This window comes from Chrysemys picta, chromosome 6 (genome assembly GCF_011386835.1).
Source record: "Chrysemys picta bellii isolate R12L10 chromosome 6, ASM1138683v2, whole genome shotgun sequence".
NCBI classification, from domain to species: Eukaryota; Metazoa; Chordata; order Testudines; family Emydidae; genus Chrysemys; species Chrysemys picta.
In genome coordinates, this window is record NC_088796.1 from 2,079,829 (window position 1) to 2,098,822 (window position 18,994).

General features: G+C 49.1%; 1 protein-coding gene across 7 annotated transcripts in view; it reads right to left on the reverse strand.

Annotated features, from left to right (window-relative positions):
- The window catches only part of LOC101936517 (phospholipid-transporting ATPase ID-like), a 135,949-nt gene that overhangs the window by 68,128 nt on the left and 48,827 nt on the right, over positions 1-18,994 (reverse strand). For all 7 annotated transcript variants that reach the window (XM_042846631.2, XM_008174898.4, XM_008174897.4 and 4 more), the window contains exon 3: positions 13,504-13,562. In XM_042846631.2, the coding sequence (XP_042702565.2) occupies positions 13,504-13,562 (59 nt within the window). The remainder of the gene's footprint in view (positions 1-13,503; positions 13,563-18,994) is intronic.

Sequence of the window (18,994 nt, forward strand, 5' to 3'; positions counted from 1 at the left end):
AGAGAAAGGCCCAAGCTACTTAGTACAGATCTTGGTTTGCGTTTCCTCAAAGCTTCAGGGAGTTCTGACCCAGCGCGCTGATAAAATCCCAGTTGGGATCCAGAGATGAACTTCCCCGAAGTCTGAGGGGTTCCGGGTGAGATCCATCTCTGCTCCTCACCACACTAAGCTACATAGTGCCAGCTGTCAGTGCAACCTGAACCTTGCTGGACAGCCAGGGAGGGTGGTAACCAAAACAACATCTGTCACCGTTTCCATAGGTCAGGCGTTATCTCACCGTGATGGAGAAGATCAAGCAGCTCCCCATTGTCTGGGCCCTGCCAGTGAGAGAGACCAGACCCGCATGCACGGCATCTCCCCAGTGAACTTTACCCTAGTGCAGGTGTTCTTTTAAAGAAGACAGCCCGACGTGCTCTGGGTGAGGGTGTTGGTGGACCACATTCAGGGGATGAGTCAGACAGAACACCAGGTAGTGGCGATCCTCTATCGAAGCATGAACAGACACCCTGGGAAAGGCCAGTGAGATGGAGCCAATGGGGGCTTGTCTGCACCAAGCACAGGTGTGAGAGAAGACTCAACCATGAGGGGATAGGCAGGGGCAAGAAGGCCCAGAAGTCGTTTCCTTGGTCTGGGGAAACACTTTATGCAATGGGCTTCCAAGCAGAAGTACAGTGGCTTCCCCCTTGCTGTGGTTTAAAGGCTGCACTGGATTCTCTTTTCATGTGATGTTTTTCTTGGCAAAAAGTGTCTGAGCCCTGGAGACTGAAGTCTTCTCAAACCGGTTAGTACCGGCAGCATGAGCTCAAGGTCACTCCAAGGCATCGGAACCCTGCTCTGGAGAGGTCCCCTCTAAGGATGTCTCCATGGCCCATTCAGACCTTGGATTCTCAGCGGAGAAGCCAGCCAGGGGGCCAGGAATGGTGGCTGTGATGCGCACGTCTCTCTGCTAGAAGGTGCACCGGCTCCACCAGTATGGGCAATTGAACAGATGTTGCACAGAAACAGCTTTTAGACAGTGACAAGCAGGGATGGATTTGAATTGTGCATATAGTTGTTTCTAAGGTGAACCAAAGGGCACTGTCAATTGCTCACTAATCCAATCCTGTGCACACGGCATCCCCTTGGGAAGTGTCTATCGGCATGGCAGTGGGTCAGGGTCACCACACTGGCGTGGTGGTGGATAATGCCATTTCAGTTCTCCATGTCCAGACACAAAAACAGGAGCAACTCTCTTCTGCATGAGCTCGATTTTCCATCCTATTGTACAAGCCAATCTAAAGTGCTCGAGCAGAGCAGAGATGAAACCCTTCCTTTATGGAAATCGAGGACACATCTCCCACCCAGCAGCTCACGGCTGCACTCCACAAAGTCGGAGAAATGTTTCTCTTTTTGTTTTCTTTAAACAGTGCTGTATGTCTCTTGCCATCAGGCAGCTGTCTGAGCGAGGCACGATGGGGATTCATGTTCCCCATCACAAGATCAGAATGTTACCATTTTTAGGCTACCGTTAAGGCTGGCTTGTTAATTCAAAGCGCATCATTTCTAGGTTATATGCATAAATGGGCTCCCTCCACATCACAGGGCCTGAAGTAATGGAATAACATCATCCCCATCACAAACTATGATTAAATGACCCGCCCAAGGTCACACAGTGAGGCTATGGCAGAGCTGGGAATAGGTTATCTTGAGTGCCAGTCCTGAACCTTCACCGCGGACGCATCTTTCCTCGGGCCCCCAGTGGCATTCACATCAGCCTCTAGAGAGGTCCCTTACCCACATGTCTGGCCAATATCATCGACAGTCACTTCCACCTACAAAGGAGACAACAGGGGCCCCAAACTCAAGAAGACAGTATTGAGAACTGGGAACTGGCTTCAGCTGTCAGCAGCCTTTAGTGGGAATCATGTACATTATGGGAAAATCTGCTTCGAGGATACTCCAATTAAATTAAAATGGATTTGGCACCAGAAATCTCAGAGGCGAGATGGGAAGTGAGAAGGAGTGATTTCTTTCAACTCCTGTATTCGAGTCCTATTTGTAAATTACGCCAAGAAAACCGCAAGTGAACCAGAGCCATTCATTCCATTTCTTAGTACCCTCAGGCAACTAAACACCCAGGTCATGTGACAGGCACCAAATGCTGGCCTGCAAGAATGTTTCCATCTGGGATTTTTTGCAAGCTGGTTCACGATCAATACATTGTTTATTGCACGTCACCCTTTGGTACATAGGAGAACTGTGCATCAGACTTAGGACGTGAAGGCATAAATATCTGATCTCATTGGCTGTCCCGGAATGGACAGAATGAACCTTGATTTGCATTATCAGTTAAGTGTGCTATTGCTGCAATTAAGAGTTTACTTGTTATTAGGCAATTTAAGTAAACAGATACACACCCACATGGCACCGTGGCTCGTTTTCCAAGGTCTGTCTGGTAGAGGTGTTGTTACTAAAGGTTCTTCATATTGCCTTGGTCTGTTAATTCTGCAATGTTCACATGTGGAGACTTTATTGCCCCAATGTAACTTAGACTTTCCTGAAGTTGTGTGTCTGTCAAGGTTGCTTTTTGTAACTGGAGTAGTCTCCATCCTGATACTGGTCTGTATGCGTCCACAGCATCCACGTACACCTTTACATCATCTTTGAGCTCACAAAGTGCACGATGCTGGGGTCTGTGACAGAGTGTCTGCTACTGCCAGATTGTTCCCAGGAACATACGGAGCAATTGGGTTAAATCATATTAACCTTAGCAATGGATGCTGGCATCTCAGCAGTGCTTGGTTCAGGTCTTCTCCGTTAATGAGGGTTACACGTGATTTATGGTCTGTTAACAGTGTAAATGAATCATGGCCACACACAGATATCCGTAAAAGTTCTCACATGTCCATACTCTTGCCAGGCATTCCTTCTCAATCTGTACATATCGTTTTTCTGCTTCTGGGAGTGAGTGAGTGAATGAGTGAGTGAGAGCAAAATGCAGCTGGATTCCACTCTGAGCCATGTTGTTGGAACAAGACACCAGATCTGCTTGCATCCGCACCAACCGTTGTGGGTTTGTTCACATCGTAGTAGTTGAGAACAGGAGCTGTTGAGATAATTTCTTTTACCGTTTTAAGGCAATTTATTGATTTGGCCCCCAGAGTCAAAGTGAGTTGGACTTTAACAGTTCATGCAGTGGTTTTGTTTGTGTAGAACGGTCTTGTAGGTATCGACCATGGTAATTTACCACCCCCAGGATACACCTCAGTTCTGGTACGTTAGTTGGTACATTCAATTCTCAAATTGCTTTTACTTTCTCAAGGCTAGGACTGATTCCACCTGTTTATTGTCTGTTCCAAAAAATTCAATTTGGGGTAGGTGGAAAACACATTTTTCCTTGTTTACCTTCAGTCCAGACTGACTGATTGGGCTTAGGGCTTCATTGAGAGTTTTGCTGTGTTCTTCCATCAAAGGTCCATATATCAAAATGCTGTCCATAAAACTACAACTCCATTTGTGTTTGTTAACAGTTCTGCCATCCTTCTCTGGAAAATTTCAGGTGCAGTGGTCATCCCAAAAGATGATCTTCACAAGCAAAACTTCCCAAAGGGTGTCTTAAATATAGTCAGTTTAGCACTTTCTTTGGTTAAAGAATTGGAGAATACTGTAGGTTCCTTTCACCTTGGGGACGAAGCCGTCCAGTGTTGGGAGGAGATATTTTTCTCTCACAACTGCTTCATTAACTCTTTTAAGATCCACACAGATTCATATTTTTCCATTTTTCTTTGTAGCTGGTACCACTGGGGCACACGTTGCTTTTGGCTCAGAGATTTTCTCAGTTATGCCAATCTGCTCCATGTTCTTTAACTCAGTCTCCACTCTATGAAGTAATGGGATAGGAATCCTGCGAGGTGTATGTACGCTGTATGATTCGGCATTGTCCCTGAAGGTGATTTGTACTGGATCTCCTTTCAAAATCCCAATTTCACCAAATATTCCATCAAGTTCTTCTACCTTTCTCACTAGGCCCATCATGGCTGCCACACTGAGGCTGAGAAGGCTTTTGGTCCGTGGTCCTTTGATCGTGTATATTCAATGCATAGCTTTTGTCTTTGTTTCTGTGGTGAACTGACCCACGCAGTTCAAAATCCCTCCAAGGCCAGTCAGAGCCAGTCAGGTGACTTCTGCTCTGGGAGGGGTTGAAGGTGATTGTAAGTCCCTTCTGAGATGACTGTGACATCAGCTCCTGAGTCAATTTTAACATTAATCGTCTTGCCATGAATATTCAGGTTCACTCTCCAGGCAGGCTCTGAGACATCACAAGTGATAGATCCCAGAAACATGAGTAGATCCCTGTAATACGAGTCAACTCCCTCGCTGCTTTGGTGCAGCAAACAGCTGCAAAATGTCCATGTTTCATGCATTTATTGCACCGTGTGCCTCGGATGCTCTTGGGATATAACTTTTTCCATACCTTGTACATGTAGACTGGCATTTGTTCCTCTTAGCCTGGGAATTCTCTCTCCTTGCCTCAGGGGTTTTAACACTCCAGTGTCTGTTTACAGTTTCTAAACTAGTTTCAGGTTTTTCAGATCTGTCCAGTTTCTCTAAGTTTTGCTGTTTCATCAGTTTAGAATGTTTTGCTATCTGTATAGCTGCAGCTAAGGTTATATCTCACTTCAGCTGAAGCTGCCATGAAAGGTTTTTTTCTGTTAACCCCACAATCAGCCTGTCTCTGATATTTTCATGTTTTGCATTCCTCAAATCACAGTTTTCAGCCAATGTATGCAGACCTTGTATACAATTTTCAATATTTTCCTCTGCTCCGTGGATTCTCTGTTGGAAACATGCTCCTTCATAAACCATATTTCTCTAAGGTATAGTATGGATCAAACATAGCCAGAACCTTTTCATAGTTATCTTTGTGACTGTCTTCAGTAAAGTCAAAGGATTTAAAGATACGCTCTGCCTGCTTCTCCATAGCATAAATTAAAGTTGATACCTGTGTATCTCCGGTGTCTTTGTGGAGTTGTTTGCAATTTGAAATCTTGCAAAATATTGCATCTAGTCTGTCCGTTGTGAAGGTGTGTCAAAGCTGAAGTTTTCTGGGGCACTGAAGAGTAGCATGTTGATTAGATCCTGCAATCTTTGTTGCTTTGTTCCTTCTGTTTCTGTTCTTAGTTTACTCCTGACACCATGTTATGTACTTCTCTACCAGATATGGGCTGGCAACAGAGCTTGCTTCTAAATGAGAAACACACCAGATGTGTTCATCATATGCTCTTTCAATGCTCTGTCGGGTACGGCTGAGGTTCATTTAAATTTTACACACAGTAGTACTAGATAGTAGCTAAACAGAATAATACAGTTTAACATTCCATTACACTATCTTCAGCGAGAGGATCTCACAAAGGAACTATGTCAGGGTGTAACCCCAAGCAAATATATTAACAAGGCTACAGAGAGGAGACCGCTAGTGTGGAATCAAATCATTGCTATGAGGCTCCTTTATACCACCATTCAGTTCACCTATACAGCCACAAATATTAACGAACCCTGAGCAGCTACGAAAGCAGCACGATCCAGAGGGATGGGACACCTGCCAGCTCAGGCACGGCACTGACTTGCAGTGTGAGCTTGGGCAAGTCACCGCCCAGCTCAGTGCCTCAGTTTCCCCGATGCTGGATAGGAATAACAGCAACTACACACCTTAGTAAAGTGCTTTGAGATCTACAGATAAGAAGCGTGATATGACAGCGACAGCACCCGTATTTTTTTTTCTAATCCCCTTTTGCAATTGGCTAGATTCAGATCTACTGTGAATGAGCGTGACTCCCCTGAAATCAATCCCTCATGCACATGCTGTTCCTACAACCAGCTCAGGACCGTGGCTAACCGAATCTGGCTTTGACGGAGGAGTTGTTATAGCAGGCACGTTTTCAGAACCCTTCTGCTTGTGATGTCAGGCCGTCGGCAAACACTCGGCAGATGGCTTCTGCCTTTGTTCTCTGGACAAACAAGCTAATACTGCCTCACTGTAAAAGTAACTGGCACCAGGAGATGCGTTTAGCTGCTGTTACGGTTCTGACGAGATGAGCTGAAGGCTGAAGCCCAGAAGAGCAGGGTGGGGCCGACCGGAGAGCAGTCAGAAGAGCGACTCCTCTGTGTTTACAATACCAGCACTGAGGTTCCTTTATAACATTTGGAAAATTGTGTCTAACCAGCAACTCCGCCACCGCTGTAGCTGACATGCAGCTAGGTGCTGCTAGGGGCAGGCTCACTGCTCCTACAATGCATGGGCATCAATGCAGCCGCACTGCCACAGTGGCCTTCCCGGGGTGCCACGCTGCAAGAATGCTGGAGACTCATTTCACTGGTTTCCTTTTAGCTGCAGTAACCCAGGACAAAGGGACGTGACTCCCCCATGTAGAGCGTTCAGCCCTGATCACACGAATGCAGGGAACAAACAGAAGGGCCTACAGAGCAGGGGATATTGAACACTGCCTCCAGCACAGAGGACTAGAATCCAGGAGGAACACAAGGACTGGCAGACTGAACAGACCCAAGGTCCATCTAGGCCAGCCCCCGAGAACGTCCAGCATCAGACGCACCAAAGGAAGGTTCAAGAAACCCCGCTGTGGGTAGATTTGGGATAATCTGACCCCATGAAGGTCTCATCCTAATTCATAATAGAGATTGGCCTAAGACCTGACGTAGTAGGTTTTATCTCCCTTCCAAAAAGGCTTTTAGCATTAACTTTTATAACTGGGAATTTTTGTTATAATGTAACCATCCAAAACCTCTTTCAATTTTGCTAAATTCTTTGCTTCACTGTCATCCTATGGCAGTGAGTTCTACAGTCTAATCACACGATGAGTGTCCAGGAAAATCCTTAGGAAAATGTATTGCCTACATTTTGTATTTATATTGGACCTTTCACCTGAGGATCTCAATGTACTTTACAAACACTATTTAACCTGTGCAATCACCCAAAGAGGTATTAGTATTATCTTCCTTTTACAGAGGGGGAAACTGAGGCACAAAGAAGTGGTGCTACTTGTCCAAGGTGACAAAGTAAGTCAGTGACATGGCCAGGAGTAGAACGCAGGAGCCTTGTCTCCCAGTCACCTGTTCTAACTATGAGTCCACATGCCCCCCCAACCCATCTCAGCACCACAAACAAATCCCAAGAGTGCCCCATTTCCTAGGCTTCTGCTGTGACAACTGGACTCCCTCCTAGACGTGGAAAGAGATGTCTGCCCTCTGCTGTAACTGCTAGATCGCCTGCCCTTCCGGAGCAGAGTGCGCCAGAAGCCTTGGCTTCCCGGCCACAGTCGTGGGGGATGGGGGTGTCACAGACGCGGGCCCATATCTCAGCAGCATTCTCTGGCTCAGTGCTGGACCAAAGGGCACACGGCGTGGCCGGCTTGCACATGCCGACGGTGGCCCATGTGGCAGTCCCATCTCGCGCCCATTTGGGAATCACAGCGCAGAGGCACAGGAAGCAGCATTCTCGCGTCCTGAGAGTGTTGGCTCTGCTCCTCCTTCCCACCGCAGTGCACAAAGATGAGACACCCCAGCTGCGGCTCAGGCCAGTGCCACATGTAGTTATCACAGGCAGTTACAAGGCTCCCTCGGACTTCTCTAGAGGCCTTATCAGGGGATGTAGGAATAGAAAAACATAGCCAGACCCCAGAGGCACAGATGGCCAGACACTGGCTGCGGGCTGTACATTAAGGGCTCCAGGTTCATTACTGATCTAACATTAGAATCAGTTCCTGACCCAAGCTGAAATTTGCCTTTGCCTCAGGGGCCCTGCATTTCCTTTCCAGTTCTTGGATACCCAATTTCAGAGCTGTTTGTGCAGCCCCCAGTGACGTCTCCACACAGCTGTGCTGAATTCCAGAGTGAAGCCAGAGAACTGGAAGGAGGATCTGAGTCAGAGCAAACACTAAAATCCAGCAAAGCAGATGTCCTCCTCCACACGCTCTGTACAACCAAGTCACAACAATCATGAGACAGGCCCACCAGCAGGTGCTCAAAGGGAGGGTGTGGGTGGGGAGGGCCACCCTGGAGGAATCCACACTGACATTGTACCTGGGAAGTGGCAGCGGGGCTAAGAAGCCTCCAAAATGAACCTTAATAAAGTCTCTTGAATCTCACTGGTTCAAGCCCTGAGCTCTTGACTTCATTTTCACTCAATCCGTATGCAGGCAAAACCCCTTCTGCTGTCGGGGGAACTGGCCCATGTGAGAACTGAGTAAACATCAGGATTTGACCCTTTCTTTTGGGAGACCAGAGACAAATTTCTCTATTTTTCACTCCTGTGCTAAGGGTCCCTGCAGTCTGTTTCATTCCCGCTACTTTCTACTTCATCAGCTTGATTTCTAGCTAGGGTGGGATCACACACGGCATTGCGGTTCCCCTCGCTGGTGCCAGGATAAAGCACGTCAGTTTGTTTTTAATTCTGCAATTGACACGGCACACAATTTGGTTTGCTTTAGTTATTTCAAGCCACTGATCTCTCATTGTGCAGCATGAGGCCAAAGAGAGGTCAGGCCTGGGCCAGTTTGGGGGCACAAGTCTCATGATGAACCTGTGTCTTCACAATGAATCCCACAAACCACTGCCATGCTCAGCCATGCCCAGAGCCGGCCCCGTCACTCTAAATGCCTTTGTTTGCAGGAACCACCAGCGCTATACAGCAGCAAAAGGCCTCCCCGCTGTTGGTAACATTAGGCCTTCCTTCCAGGGTGTGGGTAAGGGGCACTGTACTATCTGGATAAGAATTACTTTGTCGCCTCCTTCTCCATTGGGTACCATCACCATTTACAGAGAGAGACAGAAGAGACCTACCAGATCCTCCAGCCCACGTCCCTGAAGCCAACACAGGATAGTCCCTACAGCACATAAAAACAGAACAACGGCCATGCTGGGTCAGACCAAGAGTCCATTTGGCCAGTGTCCTGTCTTCCGACAGTGGCCAATGCCAGGTGCCCCAGAGGGAATGAACAGAACAGGGCAATTACCGAGTGATCCATCGCGTCATCCAGTCCCAGCTTCTGGCGGTCAGAGATTTAGGGACACCCAGAGCATGGAGTTGTGTCTCTGACCATCTTAGCTAATAGCCATTGATGGACCTGTCCTCCAGGAACTTATCTAGTTCTTTTTTGAGCCCAGTTATAGTTTTGCCCTTCACAACATCCCCTAGCAAGGAGTTCCACAGGTTGACTGTACATTGTGTGAAGAAATACTTCCTTTTGTTTGTTTGAAACCTGCTACCTATTAATTTCATTAGGTGACACTGGGTTCTTATATTACATGAAGGGTAACATAACCCTTGCTTATTCACTTTCTCCACACCAGTCATGATTTTACAGACCTCTATCATATCCCCCCATTAGTCGCCTCTTTTCTAAGCTGAACAGTCCCAGTCTTATTAATCTCTCCTCATATGGAAGTTGTTCCATCCCCTAATCATTCTTATTGCCCTTCTCTTTATTTATTCCAACTCAAATACATCCTCTGCTTCACTTAGAACTAAATCAAGAATTGCCTCTGCTCTTATAAAAACTCTGCCCTTATGGGTTCCAGGACTGACTCCAGGACACAGTCATTAATGCGGTTTAGAAATTTTATCTCCACATCCTGTCCAAAGGTAACATGCTCCCAATCGATATGGGGATAGGTGAAACCCCACATTATTATTGAGTTTTCTGAGGCTGTCAGACCGGGGATGGGACCACTCAACTGTGTCCCAGAAAGTCTCATCTGTGTACCTCTCTGTCTCCCTCAGCCACTCTGCTCTCAAGAGCCCGTACGCAGTCTCGGAGGGATGGTAGTTGCTTGCACTGAATGCACACTTATGCCATCTGCCCACAAGGCAGGTAATCCTACATGCTGCATTCAGTGCAATAACCTCGATACCCCCCGCTCTGCTGCTGGACTCCTGCCTGCATTATCTTTACTCTTGCAGGGTTGGTTTGTTTGTTGGTGCGTTTTTTTTTCTTCTGGGGGGAGGGGAGTTATTGGCCTAAGTTTAGAGAATATTTGTTAGGTGCATCTGGCTCTCACACGCCCTCTCTAAACTCCCATTTCCTGCTGCTGGTCGCTAGCACATTGCGCAGCACTTTGTCCAGTCTAGTGTTAAATGTACCGATGGGTGGGCCTTCCCCTTCCACCTGTCCTTTGAGTGACTCGTCTCCAGGCTGATCCACCTCCCTGGTAGGAGGTTTTCCTTCACATTTAACCTACTTTTTCTCCTTCTTAATTTCCCTCCATCAGTCCTAATTAAGCCCCACTTTGTACCACACTCCCACCCCTGCTGGGGTTTGCCCAATTCCAGTGGCTGAAGCCCCAGGGCCCTGCCAGTAGCTTGCCCTCTTGCCACGTTTACTGGGAGTGAAGATGATCTGTGGGGGGATGGGCGACCAAAAGCTTTCTGCAAGTCCAAGTGCGACAGGTTTATTTAAGGTCAGAGCGTTCCCTTGGGTGTGTTAATGGGGCCTGTCTGAAACAGTGGGAAGTGCCATTCCTGACAGCTCTTCTGAGAATATGGAGGAGTCTTGACTGACGTCACAATTGCCCAATTTGTTATGACTCTGCGAACAGTCGGCATCTTGCCCCACACACAGCTGAATTTCTCACCCTCCTCGGCTCCTCCCTCACATCTTCCCGCATGACTGTTCCACAGAGCGTGGAGGAGGAGAACATGCTGCGAAGGGAGATAACTACCAGGATCCGCACCTCAGGCTTGGCTTTGCAGCACAGTCCAGCTGCCCAGCCCTCAATAAGTCTAAACAAGGACAAGACATTCCCACCCTTGGCTCAGTCTTTGTCCTGGGGATGTCAGGCCAGGAGAAACCATTCCATTTGATGAAGGGCTTAAACCCACAGACCACCGTCTGCCCCCATACAACGCGGGCGTTTGTCTGGAATACAACAATCCCTCAAATCCATATTGCATAGTTCCTCCCCTACCCTCTCTCAACTCCTTGGGGAGAATGCACTGCCCCGATGAAACCAGGACAGTCTCGCCGGCTGTGCTCCCAGACCAGACACAGAACCTAACACGGCTGTTACTCTGAAACCTATTCTAGAACTATATATGCATCCGAAGAAGTGGGCTGTAGTCCACGAAAGCTTATGCTCTAATAAATTTGTTAGTCTCTAAGGTGCCACAAGTACTCCTGTTCTTCTTTATTCTAGAACTGTAATTTATGGCTAAAAGAGTCAAATGAACCCTGCCCACGGCTGCAAACTTCCAACAGGAAGCCCACCGCTACAACTCTGCGTAAGCTCTTTGCTGAGTTACCAGGTTTCAGGCTAGTCTGTCCTAGCTGGCCCTTCTATCACACACGAGCCGGCAGTGCAACTTTTCCCGTGCCCAGAGAGCTGCTCAAACTCCCGGGCTCGAGAGCCAACACCAGGGCCGGCCAATATTGGCCAGAGGGAGGAATGGCTACTACCCTCTGGTCCCCCCTGAAAGTGCCCACGTCAGCTGTGGGGCCCACTGGCCCTGAGCAGCTGAATGGCACCGTGAAACTTCCTCAGTTCAACCTGTTCACGTCATAAACAGCTCATGTGGCATAAACATAAAAGCCAGGTGCTCTGGGCTGCATATGCTGTCGCCCAGTGATGTTAGCAGCAGCTGCTGCCTTTCCGCACCCGTGGGCCCACGCAATCGCAGACCCACTGTGCACGGTCTCACTCCCGCTACGCCCGCTCCTGCTCTGCCCCTGAGCAGTGCTCTGTGGCAGGCAGGGTCCCCAGGCTCGTCCCCTCAGCACTGCACCCCCGGCTGCTGCAGTGTCGCTGCATTCAGGACCATCGGTGCCCACCTGCGAGGCCAGGATTGGACTCTTTACATGGATTGCAGGCTCCTGTTCCTAGTCATGAACAGTTGAGAACCTCTCCTTTTCTGTCCTATGACCGTAGGGGTGTTAATGGGCCGCTTCACCTTGAGGGGTGCCTTAGAATGTGTGTTAACCGCTTACGCTAAGCAATCTGTTCCACCTCGCATGTAGCTGGAACAGTCCTGAAGAAAAGCTCTGTGGAGCCGGAAAGCGTGTCTCCCTCACCAACATTCCCTCATCCACCTGGCCTCTAACATGCTGGGACCCACATGGCTACAACTACACTGCAAACAATGTTAGGAGTGTCAAGTCTGTGGGGAAAGAGCCAGGAGCCTCTCTCTCCTCCTTGGAGTTTCCAGCCACACCCAACATGCCGATAAAAATAGGGTCTGAAGTCACTTTGGGCTAGGCCAGCTCTTTTCCATACATCCTGCCAGTATGGATGTAATGAACGGAAAATTTACCAGGACTTATTTGGAAATAAAAAGCCCAGGGCATGATGTGCAGCTCTGTGCAAGTCAGACTGCACTAGCATGGTTTCATGACAGCTTTATGGTTTCCCACCGCTCTGGCATGCTCCAGGGCTTGGGCTTTCTAGACATTCTTCTAGAATTTCTCAGCTTCGGTCTATGCTGGGCTCCAGGGATGCTGGGCCACATGACACATCAGACTAATGTCAGAACCAGAAAAGGCTGCTCCCCTACACACACACACACACACACACTTACACTTCTGAACTCACGGAGGGCGTCGAGGAAAAGGAGGATCGGGCCGGCAAAGGTCACCCCTTGCACTTCTCGTCAGAGCAGGTGGGGGAGGCCATCAGGACAGGCTCCCTCCCTCCTACATCCTCATCCCAGCCCCGTGAGCACAGAGTGTCCTGTCCCAGCCTGGCATCCTCCCAGTCCTGGATCACCAAGCCCTGTATGCTGGGAACACACATCCAGTCCTGCATTGCCAGGCCCCACATGCATAAAATGCACCTTCCCAATCCCATATCACCAAGACCGAAGGGCAGTAGTAGTATAAAGGCCTTGCACATTTCACCCTGTGTGCACATTGTGCGTTCAATGTGCATGCAGTGGTCCTGTCCCATGCGAGTCTCCCAGGTGTTTGGCTTGGTCCAGGCATGAAAAAGAACCACTGGAAAACATCCAGTTCATGTTGCCGTGAGCATGAAGCTTATTGTAAAGTCTTGGGGCCCAGTCCTACAAACAGGCACACAAGTCTCTACCCGAGTGAACTCAATGAGCCTAGCTGCAGGTGTGACGTCTCTAGGGTAGGGTTTTGCAGGATCAGGTCCTTTATTAGTGCCCTGCTTGCAGAACAGATGCCAGAGATGAAACTCCCAGTGCCTGACTCTACTGACCAACCAGGTTCCCCCGTGCACCCCTGTGTCATTACTGAAAGGCTGCCAGGGACAGACAGTGACCAGCCTCCTGGAGATCTTTTGATAAAGTCCAAGGAATTTTTATACGATTTTTTTTTTTAAACAGACTTCAGCACTTTGTTTACCGAGTGCTCCCCAGCATGCGCACGAGTGACCCTACACTAACAAATCCACATACCCACAATACACTTCCGATGGGAAGGAAACTTGCGAGTGAGCTGGTGTCCCATGAAGCAGCTCTGGCAATTGCTCGGTATTAAACATATGATTGTTACTTACAGCATATTCGAACTCCAGATTAAAGTCCCGGTTGTTTGCCTGAAGGTGCCTCTCTTCCTCTGTAGAGAAGAACACACACATTAGAATTCAGCGAAGGAGAACTTAATAGCCATTTGAGAAGGAGGAGGGGGGGGGATAATGAATAATGACAAGCATCAAGGAGCAGCAGGAAGAGGGGACTGTTAGAAGAGGAAAACCAGGGAGACCCAAGCTGGGTACTGGAACCCCAGTGCCCGGGCTTAGTGGTGTGTGGCAGACGCCCCCCTGCCATGATGCTAGTGCGGAGCATTGGTATCACAGTGACGTGGCGTTCATTCACCAACAAGTTCCAATCACATACCTCACTGTGGTCCTCGCACAGGCTGATCTCCTACCCAACATATTAGCTTCCCTGGAGGCTCCGGATTAGTTCTAGACAAGTGGGACTCAAGCTCCCAACCCCTCTCGACATGCTGGTGCCCTGGGTCTATTGTTAATTCTGCACCACTACTGGTGCTAGGGCAGGGCATCAGCAGTGTGATAATCAGCTCGCAGAGATGCTTTCATTCAAGGGACTCAAATGCTTTAAATAGTAATTCATTCATCCTTACACCCCTTTCATGAGACAGAAAAATTCTTTTGCCTCTTACAATGGGGAAACTGAGGCACAGAGCAGTCAGCATGACTTTCTCAAGCTCCCAGAGGGAGTCAGAGGCAGAGCTAGGAATAGAAAACAGGAGTCCTGGCTTCTGCTCCCCTCCTCTAACCACTAAGTCACACTCCCCTCCATAAAACGTTCCCCGTTAGTCACTGGGCAGACCTAAGCAGAAGGCTATTTCAGAATACTTGCTGCATTCCTTTTATACAGTGAGGGCTGCTCTGAACCCCTCCTTGGGGATTCTGAGCCGAGTCCCACAGTCAATGCCGCAAAGAGATAAATGATCATAAAGAAAATAAGAGATGCTAAAACCTTAAGAAAATCAACAAGCCAAGAGAAATGCAGTAGCGGAGCGTGGGCAGGGCCTGGGAAAAGTGAAACAACATTCAGCTCCACGGAACAGCCAGAGCCGCATCACTCAACCAGACAGTGCGTGGTTAGACAGCCAGGCTCAAACAAGCCGTGTGCACAGAAGGGCGAGCTGTTACGAGAGAGGATGTTACAAAGGAAATCCAGACTAAGCCTGGCAAATGCTGCTGCCCAGATCCTCGGTGCCCAGCACTGTACACTTAGGAACCTGGGCAGCATCAGAGACGTTGACCACAGCCGCAGCGCCCTACACAGAGGGCAGGGTCTGCCTAGTTGGATGCTGCAAGGTGGGGAGCAGCCCAGAGAGTTAGGGGAGCTGGCTGATATCCCCACAATGGGACCTGTCAACTAGGAACGGGGCAATATGGAGCAGGCAGCACCGCAAAACCTGGGACACCTGCCGACATTTCGGAGAGGCTGAGAATAAACTCGCAGCTCCTGGACTCCTCTCTCTCCTTCTCTTCAGCAGGGCCCCTGGGAGTAGCCTGCATGGGGACTGCAAAGGGGAGGAAGGCGCCAGTTCTGCAGAGGGCCATATGGGGGCATGGAGAGCTCCGTGCGCTTTCGCTGGAGCTGATCACAGCACAGCTAAGAAGCCGGGCTGCATTCCTTTCTCTGCCAGCTTGGCCATCCTCAAGGTCACCCAGACTGAAAAGTGGCCATTCTTCAACAACAAAACTTCAAAAACAGACTCCAACGAGAAACTGCAGAACTGGAATTAATTTGCAAACTGGACACCATCAAATTAGGCCCGAATAAAGACTGGGAGTGGCTGGGTCACTACAAAAAGTAATTTTCCCTCTGCTGATAATCACACCTTCTTGTCAACTATTGGAAATGGGCCACCTTGATTGCATTGGCCTCGTTAGCACTACAAAAGTAAGTTTCCCTTCCTTGGTATTCACCCCTTCTTGTCAACTGTTGAGAATAGGCCACTCCCACCTTAATTGAATTGGCTCGTTAGCACTGACCCCCCCCACTTGGTAAGGCAACTCCCATCTTTTCATGTGATATATTTTTATACCTGCCTTCTGTATTTTCCACTCCATGCAGCTGATGAAGTGGGTTTTAGCCCACGAAAGCTTATGCCCAAATAAATGCGTTTGTCTCTAAGATGCCACAAGGACTCCTCGCTGTTTTTGCTGACACAGACGAACACGGCTGCTCCTCTGAAGCCATTCCTCAGGCAGAAGCTCACTAGGAGAGAAGCTGGCCACAGTTGTTGTTTGGGTTGTGCTTTCCTTGGTGCGAGGTCGAACTAGAAAACAGCAGGGCTTAGTAAACCTGCCACGGAAACCAAGGCAGTGGCCACCTGCATCTCAGACTGGACGGCAGCTGAGTCTAGGTCCTACACCAACACCCTCTCCTCCGGGCACAGCACCGGCTGCTCAGTCTGGGCCCAAAGCAGACGGAAAGCTTCTTGGGTGCCACAGGAACGTTAACACTGCTCATCATGGCCATAGTTGAACAGTGATCTCTGTTTTGGGGACCCCAAGATGTTGCTGCCCAAAACAAAGGCAGCCAAAATCAAAGGCCACTTTTGGAAATGGCCCAAACCATCGTGGTCTCTACTGGAAATACTTGCAAGGGTGGAGTGGAGGGGTGCAGACGCTGCAGACACAATTGCAACAGTTACAAGACAAACAGGCGCCTCACCCATCGCCTCCATTCCATCCGAAAGCACAGGCCTCCCCCACTCGAGCAAAGAGAGAATCTCCATTGGCTGTATAGTGCCTATGACACCCAGGTGAACAGTTCATATTTTACCAGCCCAGGGCAGCAGTGCACCCCAGCCAGTGTGTTATCTGCTATTGTGTTCCACCAGCCAATGTGGTCTGTTAGTAACCATATCACAACGACTCTCGAGGAGATAAGGACAAGGCTAAAGAGCTGGAAGTTGTGTGTTATCTTTTGCCCAAGAGGTGTGGCTCCTAAAGCAAACCAGCTGTGCCACTCCCAGCAATGACCTTTTCCCAGGCTGAACGGATGCTCCTGAACTGGCATTGCACATTGTTTTACAGAGTAAGGAACATCCTCCACATTTCTTCAAATTCCTCTCTTGGGAGTTCCAGACTTGTCACTGCCTAGAGACAGCAGCTACCACCAATTCACACAGCAAATTACAACATTTGCTTTAACAACTCCACTTTCCCTGGCACAACAAGGAACAGGGGCCACTGAAAGCTCTCCGATGAGTGCTATAAAATAACTCAACTGAATCCCTGTTACGGGGGGGATATGATCCACTCTCCTCTTGGGTGTCTCCAGCTGCTGCGTGCCATATTCAGGCCTTTTCCCACTCCTGGCACCCCATAGATAGTCAACCACGCTTGGCAGATCTTGAGTGGCTCACTCTTCCAGCCTAGTCACACAATCAAAACGAACTCCTTCCACAGTAGCAAAGAGTCCAACGGAACTGTCTGTCTGCCCTTCAGCCCTGGCTCTGGGCCCTGTAAATCCAGCCCTTTGCTTGGGCTCCCCAACGAGTCTTGTCCCTTTCTCAGGGTTTACACCGTTTTGGAACCCGGGAGTGCCTACTATGCTGGGTTCCACCCCAGGGACCCTATCCACGGCCGCCACGTACTGTCACTGCAATTAGTGGCTACTAGTTCCCTGGGCCTCTTCCCAGATCCCAGTTGCCAACTTTCACCCGGTAAATAAGCCCCCCGACTTTCACCATACGCCAAAAATCAAGCTAATCCCATTTCAAAACAAGGCCAATCCCTAGGAACCCCCACACTCTGTGTGACTAGATCCCCCGGGCGTGCAGTATGGGACTGGGGTGGGCCCGCTGTGCACCCCTGACTCTCTCCCCTGCTTGCCCCCCTTGCCTGGAGCCAATAAAAAATAAATAAATAAATAAAAAAGAAGCAACAAGCTACAAGCCAAACAAGCCACAAATTAGCCAACAAGCAACTCACAAGCCAATTAAACCAAAAACAAGCCCAATTTCCGCGTTTTTTCCCCGCAGGTTTGGCATGTCTGTCCCAGATGGACCCTTTGTCTTCACCCCTTAGCTCAAGGTTGAAGTTCTCAAGGTCTCTCTCCCCCAGCTTAAGCAAATGCAGTGAAATCCCATGGCTGGAGAGGAGAGCCGCACCATGCCGTGTCACATGCTGCCCATCGGATCCCAGCCAGAAATGACCTCCTAATTCTAAAGCCACGCAAATCCTTTTATCTGAGCCTGCTGGCCTCTGATTGGCTGCTTCCATCAGGCCTCTCTACGCCTCCTTTCCTGGGCAGGTTGTAGGAGGACTGCAGGGCCTCCAGCAGGGGGCCACAAAGGGACCATCCCATTCCCCCAACTATGCCTGGAACCCACCACTTGGAATAACTGGCTACAGGTCTGAGCCCTGCTTATCATGCAGATGTTAATCCTGGAAACCTGTGGGAGGGCTAAAGCCTCATCCGATGGGAGGTCATCTCTAAGCGACTCGTAACCAACTTTCTGCTCATAGGAACAGCAGCCACAATCATAGAATATCAGGGTTGGAAGGGACCTCAGGAGGTATCTAGTCCAACCCCCTGCTCAAAGCAGGACCAACCCCAACTAAATCATCCCATCCAGGGCTTTTTCAAGCCAGGCCTTAAAAACCTCTAAGGAAGGAGATTCCACCACCTCCCTAGGTAACCCATTCCAGTGCTTCACCACCCTCCTAGTGAAATAGTGTTTCCTAATATCCAACCTAAACCTCCCCCACTGCAACTTGAGACCATTACTCCTTGTTCTGTCATCTGGTACCACTGAGAACAGTCTAGATCCATCCTCTTTGGAACCCCCCTTCAGGTAGTTGAAAGCAGCTATCAAAACCCCCCTCACTCTTCTCTTCTGGAGACTAAATAATCCCAGTTCCCTCAGCCTCTCCTCATAACTCATGCGCTTCAGCCCCCTAATCATTTTTGTTGCCCTCCGCTGGACTCTTTCCAATTTTTCCACATCCTTCTTATAGTGTGGGGCCCAGAACTGGACACAGTACTCCAGGTGACTGGAGTCACTGGAAAGAAAGAATGAAAGTCGGTGCTGGTGTCTGTGCTTCAGGTTACCACGTCGCTGCTGCTGAAAACAATGACAAACACTCCTCCCTGGCATTTCAGTCACTGGAAACTAACCACGTGTAACTGTGGCCCAGTGCCCAGGCCCTGGTCTAACCACAGCAACCGAGTCTCTGGGAAAGTGGCTGCTTTTTCAGGAGGAGAGATCTAGGAGCTAGGCCACAGAACAACATCTGGAGTGAACAACATTAAACTCATGCCAAAAAGCAGCTATAAATATAATTGTCCATCCAGTCTTCTGAATGTAGGGCGGTTGCATGGAAAAGTCTGATGAAAGGTTACATTCGAGGCCTGGCTGAGGACCGTGGAAATTTGTCTGAGTTATAAATGAAAGCGCAGATAGCAGTGCCTTAAACAGGCCAATGGGCGGAATTTGTGGATATTCGTTTCTGTGGCTGCTGGGGGGTGGAGAACGGAATGGTTTTGCCGAGT